Source organism: Bemisia tabaci, chromosome 2 (genome assembly GCF_918797505.1).
Source record: "Bemisia tabaci chromosome 2, PGI_BMITA_v3".
NCBI lineage: Eukaryota > Metazoa > Arthropoda > Insecta > Hemiptera > Aleyrodidae > Bemisia > Bemisia tabaci.
The window spans coordinates 76294214-76310484 of NC_092794.1; the positions used below are offsets into that span (position 1 = coordinate 76294214).

At 40.8% G+C, this 16271-nt stretch overlaps 1 protein-coding gene across 18 annotated transcripts in view; it reads left to right on the forward strand.

Annotated features, from left to right (window-relative positions):
• The window catches only part of LOC109037045 (coiled-coil domain-containing protein AGAP005037), a 313866-nt gene that overhangs the window by 198294 nt on the left and 99301 nt on the right, over positions 1 to 16271 (forward strand). For all 18 annotated transcript variants that reach the window (XR_011899170.1, XR_011899171.1, XM_072296272.1 and 15 more), the window contains 2 exons: positions 889 to 972; positions 1541 to 1694. Coding sequence is in view for 16 of the 18 variants with exons in the window: in XM_072296272.1 (XP_072152373.1) it covers positions 889 to 972; positions 1541 to 1694 (238 nt within the window). In the remaining 2 variants the exon portion in view is untranslated. The remainder of the gene's footprint in view (positions 1 to 888; positions 973 to 1540; positions 1695 to 16271) is intronic.

Below are 16271 nucleotides of genomic sequence, written 5' to 3' on the forward strand. Positions count from 1 at the left end.
TACTGAATAATAACTTAGTGTAATTTTTACCTCCGTGAAGAAATAAACTGATATTTTTGGTTCCTTTTGACGTGAATCCGTCCATTTGCCTCTCTACATTCGAAACCTCACTAATTCGAAGAAAAAGCCGATTCCCTTCAATTTTGAATTATCGAGAGTCCACTATAATTTCAAATAACGTGGTCTTTACGACTTGACAGGAATGTCCTCCACTAAAATCATGAAAATTGAAGGCTCTGGGCAGAAACACTTGACTTTGGATAATTTAATCAATTTATACCATTTTTTGTACCATTCAGGCCACTTCTGAACTTTTTGCCTACTTTATCAGTTAATAATATCAGAGTAAATTCAAATTCTAATCTCGCATCGTTTTTGAAGTCAAAAATTTTATCATCTGACGAAAGAAACAAAAAATTCATTGAAAGCTGTGAAAACTCCTCATGTAATAATTTTCTTGTGTTCCTCAGAGTTTGCAGCTAAATTTATCAACCCTCGGCAAGTTGCAGCGAAAAAAGCCGGTTTTAGGTGACATTTTGTCATATTTGACAATTTTCTGGCAAGGAGTGTAAGATGCTAAGGTGCAATTCGGATTTGATGTCAAAAAGTGCCCAGAAATTTCCTGGCACAAAGCTACCCTTAATTTTTCAAAACCTAGGCTCCTCTTATTTTCTTTTTGCGTTGACTAATTTGGAAGAAGAAAAGGGCAGCGCAGCTGAAGTTATCTTTCAGATCAAAGACATTTTTTTATGTTTTCTGCAATCGGTTCCAATTCAGACTATATATTTTAGTTACCTACAATATATATCAAGTTTCTTGAATGTAATAGGGCACCAACATGTTTGCCTACTGATGTTTAAGGTGGAAAAATCTAATTCTTTGTCATAGAACGAGATCGGTTAAAACCTGCTCCACCTCCAAAGCCTGTGTCAATTTCTCCTGGCCAATATGAAGGAAGAAGTGTCTATCGCGGTAAGTTTTTCTACACCATGCAGACTTTAGTTGATGTGTTTTGTTTTGCTTCCAATCGCGGGAACTACCTGTGTCTGATTCACTTTAAAAATTCTTTTAATGAAAGCTCTTGATCTTCAGATGTGCCCACAGCGTTCGATTTTTTTATTCTTACAATGTATGTCAACCAGAATTTGTATCCTATCAAAGCGCTGAAAATATATTCCATTGAATTCAGAGAATTTTTAAAATGTGAAAAAACCGAAGTGAGCAGGCTCATCTACGGATCAAGAGGTTTCAATTTAAAAAATTGGATCAAATCATTCTTGCAGCTTTGTTTGCAATCATGAGTTTTGTGCCGTTCCAATTGTTCATCTTGCAAAATCGTCAGTTTGCAGGTAGGCAATACTGTTCCTCAGCCATAGATATTCAATTAATTGAGCTGTAATAGTACTCATCTACTCACCTTAGACCGAAATTAATTTTAGTTGTACATAATTTTTTCTGAAATGCATGGAATAAGCATAATTGAACGCTAACTTTTTTTCACAGTAATGCTAAGTTTAAGTTTTTTTACCTCTATTTATAGATTTGCAGCTAACACCAGAAATGTATAACCAATTGCGTGGCTTCCAAAAAAAAGTCAAGGACCTGAAGTCAGAAGTTCGGAATCTACGGAGAGTGTCGCAGGCTCAAGCTCACTCAACTCGGGAAACGATTAAAGATGCAAATATTAAAATTAGGTAAGGAAACTCTTCATAACTGACGGGAACCCTAAATATAAACTAATGATGTCTCTGATACCGGGTCATCCCTCTAGTATGAGAGTGTCATCAATTTTCTTCCCTACTTCTCAGGATTGTGAAAGTGAGATTTTATGCATTTTTTTTCTTTTTTACCTCTCTACTACTTAACCTAGCAGGCTCATTTCTTGGTGAAAAATTTGGAACCATTATGGAGGGAAAGAAAGTTCAGATTCAAATCATGTTCATTTTTCCCATGAAATCTTTTTTGATGAAGTTGCTTCAGCAACAGTTAGCTGAAGTTGGTATTTAATTCTGCTCAATCCTCAGGTGCCAAAAGGTTTAGAATGAACGGCCAACATTAGTCTTCCTACATTGTTTTCAATTTCAAAACATTTTGAGAATAAACTTTTTAACCAACCTAGGCTTTTTAGGCCTTTGGTTTCCTAGCTCAGGTGGACCAGCGATCAGGAAACCATAGTTCAGTATGGGCTGATCACACGCGTTTCATGTAAGCGGTTTTTTAGCCTTGGTTTAATTTTTTATTTTGTGCTTTAGCGGTTGATAAAGGCTCGGGTGACCAGCCGAAAAGTCCTGCATATTGTTTATTGATTTTAGCCTTGTTTCCTACTGATTTTTTGTGTTTTTGTTGTTTTATATATATGTACAAATGAGACAAACTAAATGAGATTACACAACCGTTTCCTTTATTTCTAAATCACATTTTAAATTTAAGAAATTTTGAACGATTTAAATACAAATTGAAATGGCCAACGTTCCGAGAGCTGATCGCTCCCATCATCAGGGCTCAAATGAACTGTATCTATTTCTAATCTACGACTGGAAATCGTGGATCCTGCCGGCGAACTTGCACTGGTCAAGGTTGGAAGAGGTGATAAAAACTGCACACAAACAACATTCCAGGAGCTACTGTTTCAATGACATGCACGCGTACAGCCAATTTCTTACAAATTTCTTCCAAAATCTCATCTAGCTTGTCTCATCTTTTCATATACAACAGCCATGAACAATGTATAACTACATATATATATATATATAACCTTTCTTATGACCTACATTTTTCATCTCAGGGCTTCAGGATCGATGCTCTTTGAGCGAAAATTACAAGGTCGTACCGTCTGCAACAGGTAGATATTTCTTCGAAATCTACCTAAAAGTGTAGTTGTACCTGGATTCCGACGATGTGAAAATTGACCGGGATGTCGCGTTTAGCGGCCTTTTTCTACTTGAAAGTAGCTCTTTTGAATGTTTTGCGACCTGAGACACTCTCCATGGGTATATACTATATGTATTTTTCTACGTAATTTTTATTTCTGGCCATAAAGATGGCTCCCAATGAATTTTAAAAGTCCTAACGGTCCATTGCCGCCAATTTTTACCAATTTTAGGGTTTTTTTAAAGTTCACATAAGTAAAACTTAATGTCATCTAAAAACCGCGTACATTTTCAGACGGAACGTAAAAAAGTACACACGTAAAGTCCCTAAGTACGTACGTAACTTTTCCCTGCGTTGCCGAATATTTGAGAGAAATCGTTCCCAAGTGCCAAAAGTTGGATTAATCATCACATTGAAGATTCTAGGAATTGAATTTCAAGTTTTCTTTCACTACAAATAACGTATCAAAAATGGAAAATTGTAATGTGTCTCACCGGACATGTAATGGCTCCGATGAACGTGACGCAACGGACCCTCAAGGTGCTTCCACCTTGTCCTTCTCTGCATTACACCACTTTATTCCTGTAACCTGGAGATACTCCTTGGTTCTCAAGATGCCTGCTACAGGCCAAATACTAAACCACAGAACCTGCGTAGGGAAAGTGTCCCACAATCCACATGAAAGTCATAATTCACTTCCTAGAACCTTCAACGTGATGATTTTTGGCACTTTGGGACGATTTCTCTCGAAAATTTGGCAACGCAGGGAAAAGCCATGTAGGATATTACGTATGTATTTTTTTACGTGTTGTCCGAAAATGTACACGGTTTTTAGATGAAATCAAGTTTTACAAATGTGAACTTAAAAAAACCCTAATATTGGTAAAAATTGGCGGCAATGGACCGTTAGGCCCTTTAAAATTCATAGGAAGTCATTTTTAGGGACAGAAATGAAAATTATGTCGAAAAATACATGTAGATCACGCCCATGGAGAGTGACTCAGGTTCATTCAAAGGAGTTACCTTCAAGTAAAAAAAGGCTGCTAAACACGACATCCTGGTCACTTTTCACATCGTGGGAATCCAGGTACAACTGTACTTTTTTGATATATTGTTTATATGGTTAAGAGCTGTCACATACGTCAATATAAAAGTTGTACTCCACTTTCTTGAACCTTAGGCGTGGCAATTTATCAAATTTTGGCCATTTTTGGCTCTTTGGAACGATTTTTCTAAAAAATTTGGCAACATAGGAAAAAGTTTCACAACATTTTTCATCCTTTTTTTGCATTCTTTTCAAAAATGTATACGGTTCTTAGTTTAAATTGAGTTTTGTGTGTGTAAAATTGAAAGAACCCCTAAAAATGGGACAAAAATGACAACAAGGGACCGTGAGGCCCCTCAAAATTTTTTGGAGGCCTTTTCAAAGGCCAGATATGGAAAGTACGCAAAAAATACATAGGAATCATCTGCTGGAAGAGTGATAACAGTCAAAAAAGTCAACGAAAATAACTATTTTTTGATGCCAGGATTCTGGGTTTGAGGCGTTGCTGCGCCTTTGTATGGACTCCGTTCGATAAAATATGCGGCAAAGAGTCTACCTATGAGTAGTACTTTGAAAATATGAAACATTCAGCAAAATCCAGGTGGGGCCGACCAGGTAGGCCCTTAAGGAGATATTCCGTAGGTTTTGACATATACTTTTTCTTTCCAAAATCCGGCTTACTAAAGGGAGAGTTTAAGTTTTGATTCTAGTTCATATTGTAACCTGTCTAAAATTATCTTTTCGAAAAGTTTTCTGACTACTAAGAACAACTTAGGGTCTTGGTCTCTTTTCAATGATGGATAAATTTTTATATTTTTCCACGGGTCAGGGATTTTTTTCGACTGAAGGATATTATTAAAGATGGAGAGAAGAATAACTTGAGCTTCAGAAGAGAGTTGGGTTAGACAGCCTCCTTGAATCTTGTCAAGGTCTGGTCTCTTCTTTTTTAATTTTTGGAGGACTAATTGTAATTCTTCAATATAGAATTTTTTCATATTGTTGTTAAAATATGATTGGTCTGTCCATTGTTTTTCAAATGTGGCATCGGGGGTCAATTGAGTGAGTAAATCATCAACCCAATCCTCATTGATATTAGAAAAGGGTATCAGAGCCTTGTTGAGGATCTTAACTTTTTCAAAGATGATTCTAGCATATTATAATTTAAGGAGTCCATGAATATTCTCCTAAGTTTCATCTTATTTTTCCCAACCATCAATTGAAATTCGGCACAAGTATTTTATACTCAATATAGGTATTTAGGTCGTTAACAAGTCTATAGGATTTAGCTAAGTTGTCTTCAATACCTTTTAATTTTTGATAATCATCATTCCACCAGGGGATCTTTTAGTAGGGTGAAAATGGGGATTTGACCGCAGTAAAATATCCAACAGCGTTGCACGATGGTGCAGAAAAATATGAATTAAATTACAGCGTTGTATAGGGATTATTGTTTAATATGTCAACGCTGTAAAAAGAAAGTATTGCATGTTGCCCCTTCAATATGCGGGTTATGCAATCGTGTAATAATGCCCCTTCATTTTTCGGGTTATGCAATGGTGTATTTTTCCAGATGGCGCAGCAGCGTTGCCGCGTGGTGCATGTAAATAAATGATTTATTTATTGGTGAAATTTTGCAACATTGCATTTTACAGTGTTGCCAGATGGGGCGAGAAATTAGTTGATTTTTCCGTACACTGTTGCCAGATTGTGCAAAAAAATTCGGATTTTCGGACTTGTAAAATTTTTCGGTTTCGAGAGACCGTATCTTACCATATGTGTCGGTATCTGATACTGTAGATTAGGGTCTGATTCGGGAAAATTGAAAATTTTTCGGAAAATCACCCTCGTCCGATCCGGCGCGGACAGGTGCGATTCTTTTACGCTATTGAAGATCGGAAAACTGTACTAACCGAATTTCGATACGAGTTTTGGTTTTCGAGATTTCGGACTTGTAAAATTTTCGGATTCGGAAGACCGTATCTTACAGTATGGGCCTGCTATCTGATACTGGAGAATAGGGTCTGATTCGGGAATTTCAATTTTTCAGTAGCGTGCGCTTGGAGATGCGTATCGGGAACCTTGTGTTTTGGGATGAGCGACTGGGGAATGGATATTGCAATGTTCAGTTTGATGAATTAAAAAATTTTTATTATTTTTTATTGGATATTTACAGTTACAGTTTAAAAACAGTTCGCGTTTAGAAAACGCACTAAAAACGTGAGGGTTGTCAACCACAAACATCGATTCCTTCTCCGAACTCTACACTTATGTCATCGACTTTCCGATTGTTATTTTTCCGGGCCATCCTGATGAAACGGAACTTGCAGTCGATGAAAGGTACTTGGAGTACAGGTACGGTGCGGAGCAAATGAGCGCCAGTAAACTCAAGATGAATAGAAGAACATCCGTCAAGGTAGAGGGTGCGCATTTGATTTCCGGACAGACAGGGCACATTGTGATGTTTGCTTCGGATGAGTTTTCCACCAGTGAGGATTTCACTCCAACAACAGCAATGATGATGGTGATGAGAATTATTTTATCAATCATGATTTCTTCCTTGCGATACTGAGAAGAGAATGCATACTATTTATACGAAATCCAACTGCTAGACCCGCTCTCCTCTCTCTCTTGTGTATAATACTACGCGAATTGCACTTAAAAGTCTACCTATCTTCCAGTCCTCTTCGTCTACTTTCTTGTACCCCTGCTTTAGGAAGTAAATTATTTCGTGCTCGTCTGCGACACGTTCTAGGAGAAGGCAAAATCTTTCCGTTATCTCAACTAAGCCGTAACACCCGACGGGATCGGAAGTGTCTATTGAGCTGAGTTTAAGATGGTGGAATAACTTGTCAGGAAAAAGGAGTCGGGCAAACTTGTTCAAAAGCTCTGCTCGTATTCCTGTAAATTTGAAAGTGAGAGCCTCATATACCATATCCAAGGTGTTCATCGCTCTGATCGATTGTGATTTGAGGGTTGGAGCGTTCATACTTGACGAGTTCTTGTTTTGAAATGATCGATCACACTTCCTCGACACTATTTATACGTTCCCCCGACTCGCATTGATAATTTTCCCACTTGTATGAAAGCGTAGTTTTATATTGCGACTACAAATTATGACTACACAGTTAGGACTCAAGTACACTTGAGAAAATTTAGCACTCAGACAGACTCGAGTGGGCGTTATCGAGGTAGAGGCACTTAAGTGGTGGATAACAATGATGCAACTTTCTCGCCTCTTGCATCAGCTACTCGAACCACTCTGGCTGATGCAACTTTCTCGCCTCTTGCATCAGCTACTCGAACCACTCTGGCTGATGCAACTTTCTCGCCTCTTGCATCAGCTACTCGAACCACTCTAGTCAAGCGCAGTAGGTAGGGGAATCATTATGTCTTCGCCTTCGTGGATAATAGTTTCGCCGCCAGCGTCCCCAGTGTCCAGTGCTAACGTAATCGACCTAATCGAGTCGGACAAATTATGACGACATAGTTTGTCCGAGTGAAACCGAGTTTGGTGATTATCAAATACTACTATATTTACTCCGTGGTAAATTATAACTCTACATAAAAGTGTAATTTATGTTACGACTTATGACGACATAGTTTGTCCGAGTGAAACCGAGTTTGGTGATTAACAAATACTACTATATTTACTTCGAGGTAAATCATGAGTCTACAGTTTCTTTCCGCTCGGTGAGGAAACTATATATATATTTACCTCCGCGTAGAAAACTCGTCAGTCTCACTTTTGATGATATTGGAAACCCTCGAGCTTATAATAGTATTCACATGTTCACTCTGAAATCTTTTCAGAGAACAGAATCTTACAAACGAGAAAATAGTGTTGATTTTCTGTTCTGACGAAATCAGAAAATCTCGAGCTTATAATAGTATAAAACTTTGAGCTTAAAATAGTATTCACTTGTTCCCTCTGAAATCTTTTCAGTGAACAGAATCTAGCAAACGTAAAGAAAGTGTAAGTTTTCTTTTCTGACCGACTCGGAAGACTTTGAGCTTAAAATAGTATCTTTATCATGGCTGCTCAAGAACAGAATGTTGAAACTTTCATCCAATGTGATATTTGTGATGAATTTTATAGACAAAGTGAAAAGCACGAACATGGTGCCGAACAAATTAAGAAGGAGGAGGGTATCAACGATGAAACGCACATTAAACAGGAGCACAACGCGCTCATCCATTGTGATCTTTGTGATGAGTTTTATGCGGAGGGAGAGAATCATGAGCAATCTCCCGAACATATTGAAAAGATGTCCACCTCATCACCTACCGATGACAACAACGATCAAGAATATTGTGACACGTGTAAAATATCATACCATAAAAGAGAAAAACATGAAGAATCTGCAAGTCACATAAGAAATTTGTTCGAGATGAAAGTACCGATTGTTCCAGTCGAGACTGCTTGTCAAAGCAGGTTGAAAACATTTTTCATCACAAACCTCCACCCAGAGAATCTCATCATCGATGAGTACCTCCTATCGGCTAAAGACCTCATGCTTAAAAAAATAAAAGAAGAACTCACCGGCGAGGCATTGAAGGTTAATATACTAGTTTACGCCGAGTACGAGAAAGCTGATGATAAGGACAAGGAAGGAATGCAGTTGAAAAAGTTTAAGACTAAAAACGAAGCTATTTTCGCGTCAACGGATCTGGACGAGTATTATGAAAAGTTCAGGGCCAAGATCAATAAAGAGTCATTCGATTTTCACATGAACGGATGCGGGTGGGTGCTGAAAAAGATACAGGGTATGGAGCTACGTGTCAACCGCTATTACGCGTTACATCGAGGAGGGACGTACGTTAAGCTTCCGTTTCGAACGAACAATGTTGTCAATGTAAATAACGGTGAATTAAACGATTGTTTCTTGTACGCAATGTTGGGAAAGTTCCTCCCGAAGGATGAGAACGATAAATATCGTCCGGAAAAATATTTAAATCTGTTCGATCGTTACGATTTCTCGGACGTTCGATTACCCACGAGCATAGATGACATTATCAAATTCGAGAAAAGGAACGATGTATCGGTTTCGGTATTTGGGCTCCGTGAGAGTTTGGTGTGCAACAAGAAAAAGTATACAGTTTACCCAATTAAAATTGCCGACCTGGAAAGAGAGGACCACACCGACCTACTATGTCTCTCAACCCCCGTACCTTTAAGTTACCATTATTGCTGGATCGGTAACTTTGAACAACTTGTACGTAATCAGTTGACAAAACATAAAACTCGTATCTACATCTGCAAGAAATGCTTTACACACAAGAGCTCGATGGAGGAATTGAATCAACATAAAGTTCTCTGCTCTTTGGTAAGCAAAGACGCATTTCTAGCTTCATTTCCAGACGAGCGATACCTCAAATTCGAAAATCACCACAAGGAAATAAAACATAATTATGTAATTTATGCAGACTTTGAAGCCTACTTAGAGCAAATTCATGGTGACTCGGAGCATCCAGCGTCTGCGTATAGGCGGCACATCTCAAATTCTTACGCTTACCTCCTCGTCACGGAGGATCCCGAATTTGAAATGACGGAACCGAAACTGTACCGTGGCGAAGAGGCACATATCAAATTTCTGGACGATATAATCACTCTGGTAGAAAGAATCAGTGAGAGTTACAATGACAAAGAGGGAAAAATAATCATGACACATGAAGACCGGGCCTCATTTGAAGCGGAAAATAGGTGTGGACATTGTGAGGTGGATATCTCACAACCAGGTATCGTAAAGGTAAGGGATCATGACCATCAAAAGAGAGCGGGAGGGAAAACAAGGTCCAATTATCGAAAAGCCTTATGTTCAAATTGCAATCTTATTTTCCGACATGAGAAATGTGTTAGAGTCGTCCTGCACAATGGTAGCAGGTATGATTTCCACGAGGTAGTGCTGGCTCTGAACAAATATCCTCATCGCGTCGAAATAATACCACACACGGTGGAAAATTACATCAGCATGACGGTCGATCTGGGAAACAGGTTTTCGATCAAGTTCATCGACTCGTTCCGATTCCTCCCCGCATCGCTGGATAAACTGGTTCAGACGATCCCGCGCGAATCTTTCGTTCGCACGAGGAAACTCACTCGCACAGACAATGAGTTCGACATGGTTTGTCGGAAAGCTCCGTTCCCGTACGATTACGTTGACAATCCGGCCAAGCTTAACGAGACGCGTCCACCACCGCGAGAGGCTTTCTTCAACACCCTGACTCAAACGGACATCTCTGAAGAAGAATACGAACGGTTTCTCCAAGTTTGGCAAACTTTCAATTTCCGTAATCTCGGCGAGTATTCAGATTTCTACTTGCGACTCGACGTGTGCCTCCTCAGCGATGTGTTCGAGGAGTTCCGACTCTTTGGGATGAAAAATTATGGTTTGGACTGTGCCAACTACTTAACGCTACCCGGTTTCGCTTTCGACGCCTTCTTAAAAATAACTAATGTGAAAATTCAACTCTTCAATGATATGGATATGGTATTCATGATTATGAGCTCGATCCGAGGTGGGATAACACAGGTGGTGAAACGGCACGCTCTCGCAAACAATCCTTTGATACCGGATCAGTTTGATCCTAAAAAACCAGTGAACTATATACAATACTTGGATGTGACGGCACTCTATGCCCATACCATGAGAAAACATCTCCCCTACGATAACTACACTTGGGTCCGAGAAGGAGAAGAGTTGCTAACTCTGGCGAAAACTATAATCAACCATCCCGACGACGCTACTTTCGGGTACATACTCGATGTAGATATTGAATATCCAGAACACCTCCACGACCTGCACAAGGACCTTCCGTTCTTGTGCAAGAACGAAATACCACCATCGGGAGCGGGGAAATATACGAAACTATTGACGACTCTAGCTAATAAAAACAACTATGTTATCCACTATGTAATGTTGAAAGCAGCGCTTGGTCAAGGATTGAAACTCCTGCGCGTCAACCGGGCCATCAAATTCCGTCAGGCTCCTTTCTTGGCACCCTTCATCGAGCTGAACGCACGGTTGAGACGGGACGCTACGAATCCGTTCCACCAAACGCTCCTGAAACTGTGCAGCAACGCTTGCTACGGAAAATTTATCGAGAACCCGTTGAAGCGGAAGAATATTAAATTAGGCACAAACAGTAGACAGATATTGAAAGCCATCTCACGGGTCGATTTCATAGATTGCACGATTTTCGCAGAAGAATTGGTAGCAGACCATTTACGGAGAACAGAGGTCGTCATAGACAGACCAATGATTGTTGGTTTTTCAATCTTAGATCTGAGTAAAGTACACATGTATCAATTCCACTATAATCACATGCTTAAGAAGTACAATCCCGACCAAGTTCAACTTCTCTATATGGATACGGACTCGTTCATTTACGAGTTGACTACACCGAACGTCTACGATGATATGATGTCAGATCTACACTTGTACGACACCTCCAACTTCCCAGAAGGTCATCAATGTCGCAGCGCGACAAACCGTAAAGTAATGGGTAGTTTTAAGGATGAAACGGGTGGAATACCCATTGCTGAGTTTGTCGCGCTGCGACCCAAGATGTATGCGTATCGTTTTAGCGACGGGTAAACAGAGAAAAGGGCAAAAAGGATATCAACACCAGTGGTAAGATCGCTAAACTTTGCCAATTTTCTCACAGTATTGAAGGATCCTGAATCGAGAATGAGCGCCTCGATGCGTAGGATCGGGGCGCGGAAACATCAACTATACTCATTTGAAAGTACAAAAAGAACCCTCTCCGGCTTAGACGATAAACGTTGTATTTTAGAAGACGGTGTTAGCACTGGTCCTTGGGGTCATCGTGACATCGACGACGATCCTTGCATGGTGGATGAAAGTTGCGGAGCCGAGACCGAGTTGAGAAAAATCCTCGCTGTTAAACAACCTCGTATAAATAGTATAAATAAATCTGGAGAACCGTCAGTTAAGAAACCTCGAATTGGAAAATAGGAACATCCTCGCTGTTAAACAACCTCGTATAAATAGTATAAATAATTCTGCTGGAGAACCGTCAGTTAAGAAACCTCGAATTTGAAAATAGTAAAAGTGCAACTAACGGAACGAACAAATGATGGCTTGTCTCGATGTACAAGGTTTTTGGAGCCAAGGAAATTTCATCGTCAAAGAGTTTGGTCTTGTGGACATGAAGTGTACTGAAACTGAACTCTATTTATTCAAACCTCCGTTCCCGAGCAGCATGTTGAGCGCTAAAGACGTTGTGACAAACAACTGGTTAACACGCAATTATCATCACTTGGAATGGGAAAGCGGGTTTCTCGAGTACGATGAATTCACTTCAAAAATGAATAGCATCGGGAACCGCTACGATGTACTTTATGTTAAAGGTGAACAAAAACGAAATTTCATTAAGGGTTTCGTGCCGAATAAATGTATCGTTGTAAATTTGGACACTAAAGATTGTCCGTCCTTGCGACTATTGGCTCGTTGGTCGACAGCATATACGTGTCCTTTAGTACATCCATTCTGCGCTATGTCGAACGCATTCCGATTGTGTATGTGGATGTCGGAATCTTTCTATCGTGATTATTTCAAAGATGAAATCATGCAAGAGCAGGAGAAGATTATAGTGGCAGACGAACAAAGGAATCACCCCGATAATAATAAAGGAGTAGTAGATGAAAAGTCAGATTGAACGAACCGAAATATTGCGGACGAAAAGTGAAATCATCCGTGCTTAATATAGCAGACAAATCGTCGAATCAACCCGACTTAATATATATAAATGGCACACGAAAAGTGGAATCATTCGCAGACGAATTATCGAAGCGAAATATAGCAGTCGAAAATTGAAATCATCCGTGCTTAATATAGCAAACAACTTGTTTCACTCGAAATATTTAGCGCACGAAAATTGGAATCGTCCGTACCTTGAAAGAACTGACGACATGGAAGTTTTCAACAATTCAATCTTGATCGTCAACGCTAAAGAGCTGACTGTAAACGCCCGCTACAAGATGAACAAACTCATCAAAATACCAACCAAGTACGGGATCACCGTTGCCGCCGATATCATCTTCGAGAATCATCATCGTCGCCTCTTCCTACCTTCGCACATTACGAACCGTTTGACGGACGATGCAATTCAGGATATCAACGCTGGATCCTTCAATCTCATCTACGAAGGCCCGATCGGAAGAACATATAAATTCGCACTCGTTCCAAAAGTTGCAGCTTGATTTATATTGTATGTCATGTTTGTATTCTTTGTAAATGATGTAATGGTTGAAAAAAAAAATAAATAAATAAATAAATAAATAAAATAAAAAAAAAATGAAAAAAATAAACATGTTATTTTTTTTTTTAATTTTTGCTCAAGATCAATCCAATTGCCTCACGGTTCCGTGCAGTAGTTCGTACGAATACTTTACAGGTGTGATCAGAATCACCTGGGCTGTGGTGTTGGCCGGGAAATTCTCTTTTACCACAACGGTCAACGTGATATCTACCGGAGCTGTTTTTAGATCTTCACCTTGAACGCATTTGATGACAAAAATCGCGCGATCTTTGAAATGTTCATACAACAAAGCTTGCTCGCAGAGTTTCTCACCTTTCCAGTAGTCTCTCATAAAATCTGTGTAGTTCAGATAGGCGTGATGATAATCCATACTCGAGAAATCGTAGATCGTATTAGCTTGAGGAAACCGACGCTCACCGATTTGAACGCTGACCGAGCGCACATTTACATGGTCGAAACGAGAGGAATCCTTCAGGTGATTGTCCCGTCGATCCGTTTGAAATACCAACACCACGAATTTGGGCTTGTGCCTGCTGGTTGTTCTTACGCTCCATTTGAACGTCTTGGTCGGAAAAATCCCAGGGATGTCGTGCGATTCCCAATTCATGTATCCGAAACTCATCTTATCGTTCTTCTTCATCTTGAGCAAGATTTGTTTTTCCAGTTCCAACGTGAATTTGACGACGGGAATCTCCCAATAGATTTCGATTATTTTAAATTTGATGGTGTAACCGTCCGCGGTCGCCGCGTCGGTGATATAATATGCGTTCTTATCCTTACCACTGCGCACTAGGATCAACTCTTGCGAGCATCTGACTAGAACGTCTTTGAAATGTACTGCGAATCCGCTGAGTGTAGACAACGGTACGATTGCGGAGAAAGTTTGATTCGCCGTTGTGTAATCCCATTCGGTCCATGAATGAGTGATGTCACAAAACCCGGCAGTTGCGAGTCCCGCGGTTTCCGCTCTAGTGTATGTGAGATAAGTTTTCACGGTCGATGTCACTCCGACACACTGCATGCTATCGACTTCCGTCCCGTTCACTTTATACTGCATACGGTCGAACATGTACTGGATATAATTGTTAGCCAACTTGAATGGAGGTTTTGTAGCATCTGCGGCGGCTCCAGGATTTTTCTCGAGTTTCACTTCTACACACATGAAGATCCTCGAATCTTGAGGCACGGTGATCAGACCGTGGGTATCGGGGGTGAACCGGATCGAATCGTTGTTTCCACGCCGTTCGTCGACCGGACCGAAACGGATGTATTCGTATTCGATGATCTCTTGTCGCCAAGCTTCCATTTTGTTCTTATTTCGGATTTTTCACCACGAATCCGAGTTGTGTGAGAGCTCTCTTGGAATATTCGCTCAAAGTTTTCCTCTGCTGCTGCTGCTGCTGTTGTTGTTGTTGACAACTAGTTCGTGGATTATCAATACTATTATATGCGAGAGAAATTAGGAACGTATCGTCGTTCTGGATCCTTCGTTTACCCATAAGTTACCGGTCTCACATGCAGTCGAACTGTCACTTCTTCACCACCGAAATTGATCGCTCTTCCTTGTTGGTCTACTATATTAACGAGCAAACGTTGGATCTTTCCACCCAAGACGGGTAGTAATGAATCGTCGACGGTTGCTCTACCATTTTGAATCCTGGTTCGATATCGGGAGCAAACGCATAAATGTGATGTCCGCGCACCCCGTTCACGTATCCACCGTCAGCGATGCTGCATTCGATGCATATCATGTTTACGGGCGAGATGTTGACACGATAGTCAGCTTCGTGCCATTCGTCCGGTGCCAAGAGACGCTTTCCGAATCCGAGCACCTTACGTAAAGTGCCGGGTCTGCGGAAATCGATCCAGTACTTGGATTTGATGCTTACTTTAAGCGTAGCGTTGTTCGCTTTGAGTTTGATAGCTTCCGCTCCGCCAAGATCTCCCTGCAAGTATTCTTGTATACCCTCGATCTCGTAGGCTCCGATCGGGAACGAAATTGCCGAGTAATTCTCTTCAGGGCTCTCGGAGTAGAAAAGCAGTCTGTTCGTTATGTCGATGTTCGGGATTGAATAATATGTTACAAAACCCGTCAGACCGATCTCGCAAGGTCCGAACAACTCGAGAGGTCTAGGCAGTGCAAACTCGAGAACGTTGCTCCTCCCCGTCAACATGAACGTGTGACATCTTTTCTGAGTTTCCATATTCGGGTTTCGAAAATACTATATATTCCTGGTTTGTAAGAGCCATTCTAAACATCGTTTCCCGCAGACGCTCGAGTTGAAATTTTCTTCGCTATCATAATTGTATCCTATTGTTGTCGTCGTCGTTGAGCTACCGCGTGAGCGTAAAATGTATCGCGTAATTTCAACGGGTGGTGGTAGATCACCGAAGCTGTCGTAGTACAATGCATTGCCGCTCTTTGAAATCCGGTATGCTGTCCAATGTGTACCGGCTCCATCGCTTCGGTCCAGATTGATGATACCACACTCTGGACGTTTGGGTTTCTTGGTCGCCAATTCATCGATCATGAACACACCGCGGAAATGCGGGATTCGTAATTGTTCTGTCGCAGCGATCCTCAACTCAACATCCGTCATCGCTCGGCGCGGTAGCTCACGGATCAGTTTAAATTCTTTCGGTAAGGTCTCAAGTAAAGTTTGTAACCTTTACGGTACGGTCACAAGTACAATCCTTCACCGAGGTGTACGTTTTTCTTCAAAGATCCGTCGATGACAGTCTTGATCATTTTCGCTACCGGTGTGATTGTTCGCGCGGCTAGACCGATACTCGTCAGAAGATTCTTGACTCCGGCACCCGTCTTCGGAATAGCCAAGATTCGCTCCGCCGGTTTCTTCTTCTTCTTCGACGCTCCGGCACCCATCTTTGGGAGAGCCAAGATTCGTTCGATCGTCCGCTCCACCGGTTTCGTCTTCTTCGACGCTCTCTTCTTCTGCTTCTTCTTCTTGGGTTTCGGTTTTTTCGCTGCCACCGTCTTGTTTAGTCCCATTCCGAGTTTGGCTTTGAGTTTCATAGCGTTCGTTACGGCGTATGCTGCCGCTCTTTCACCCAA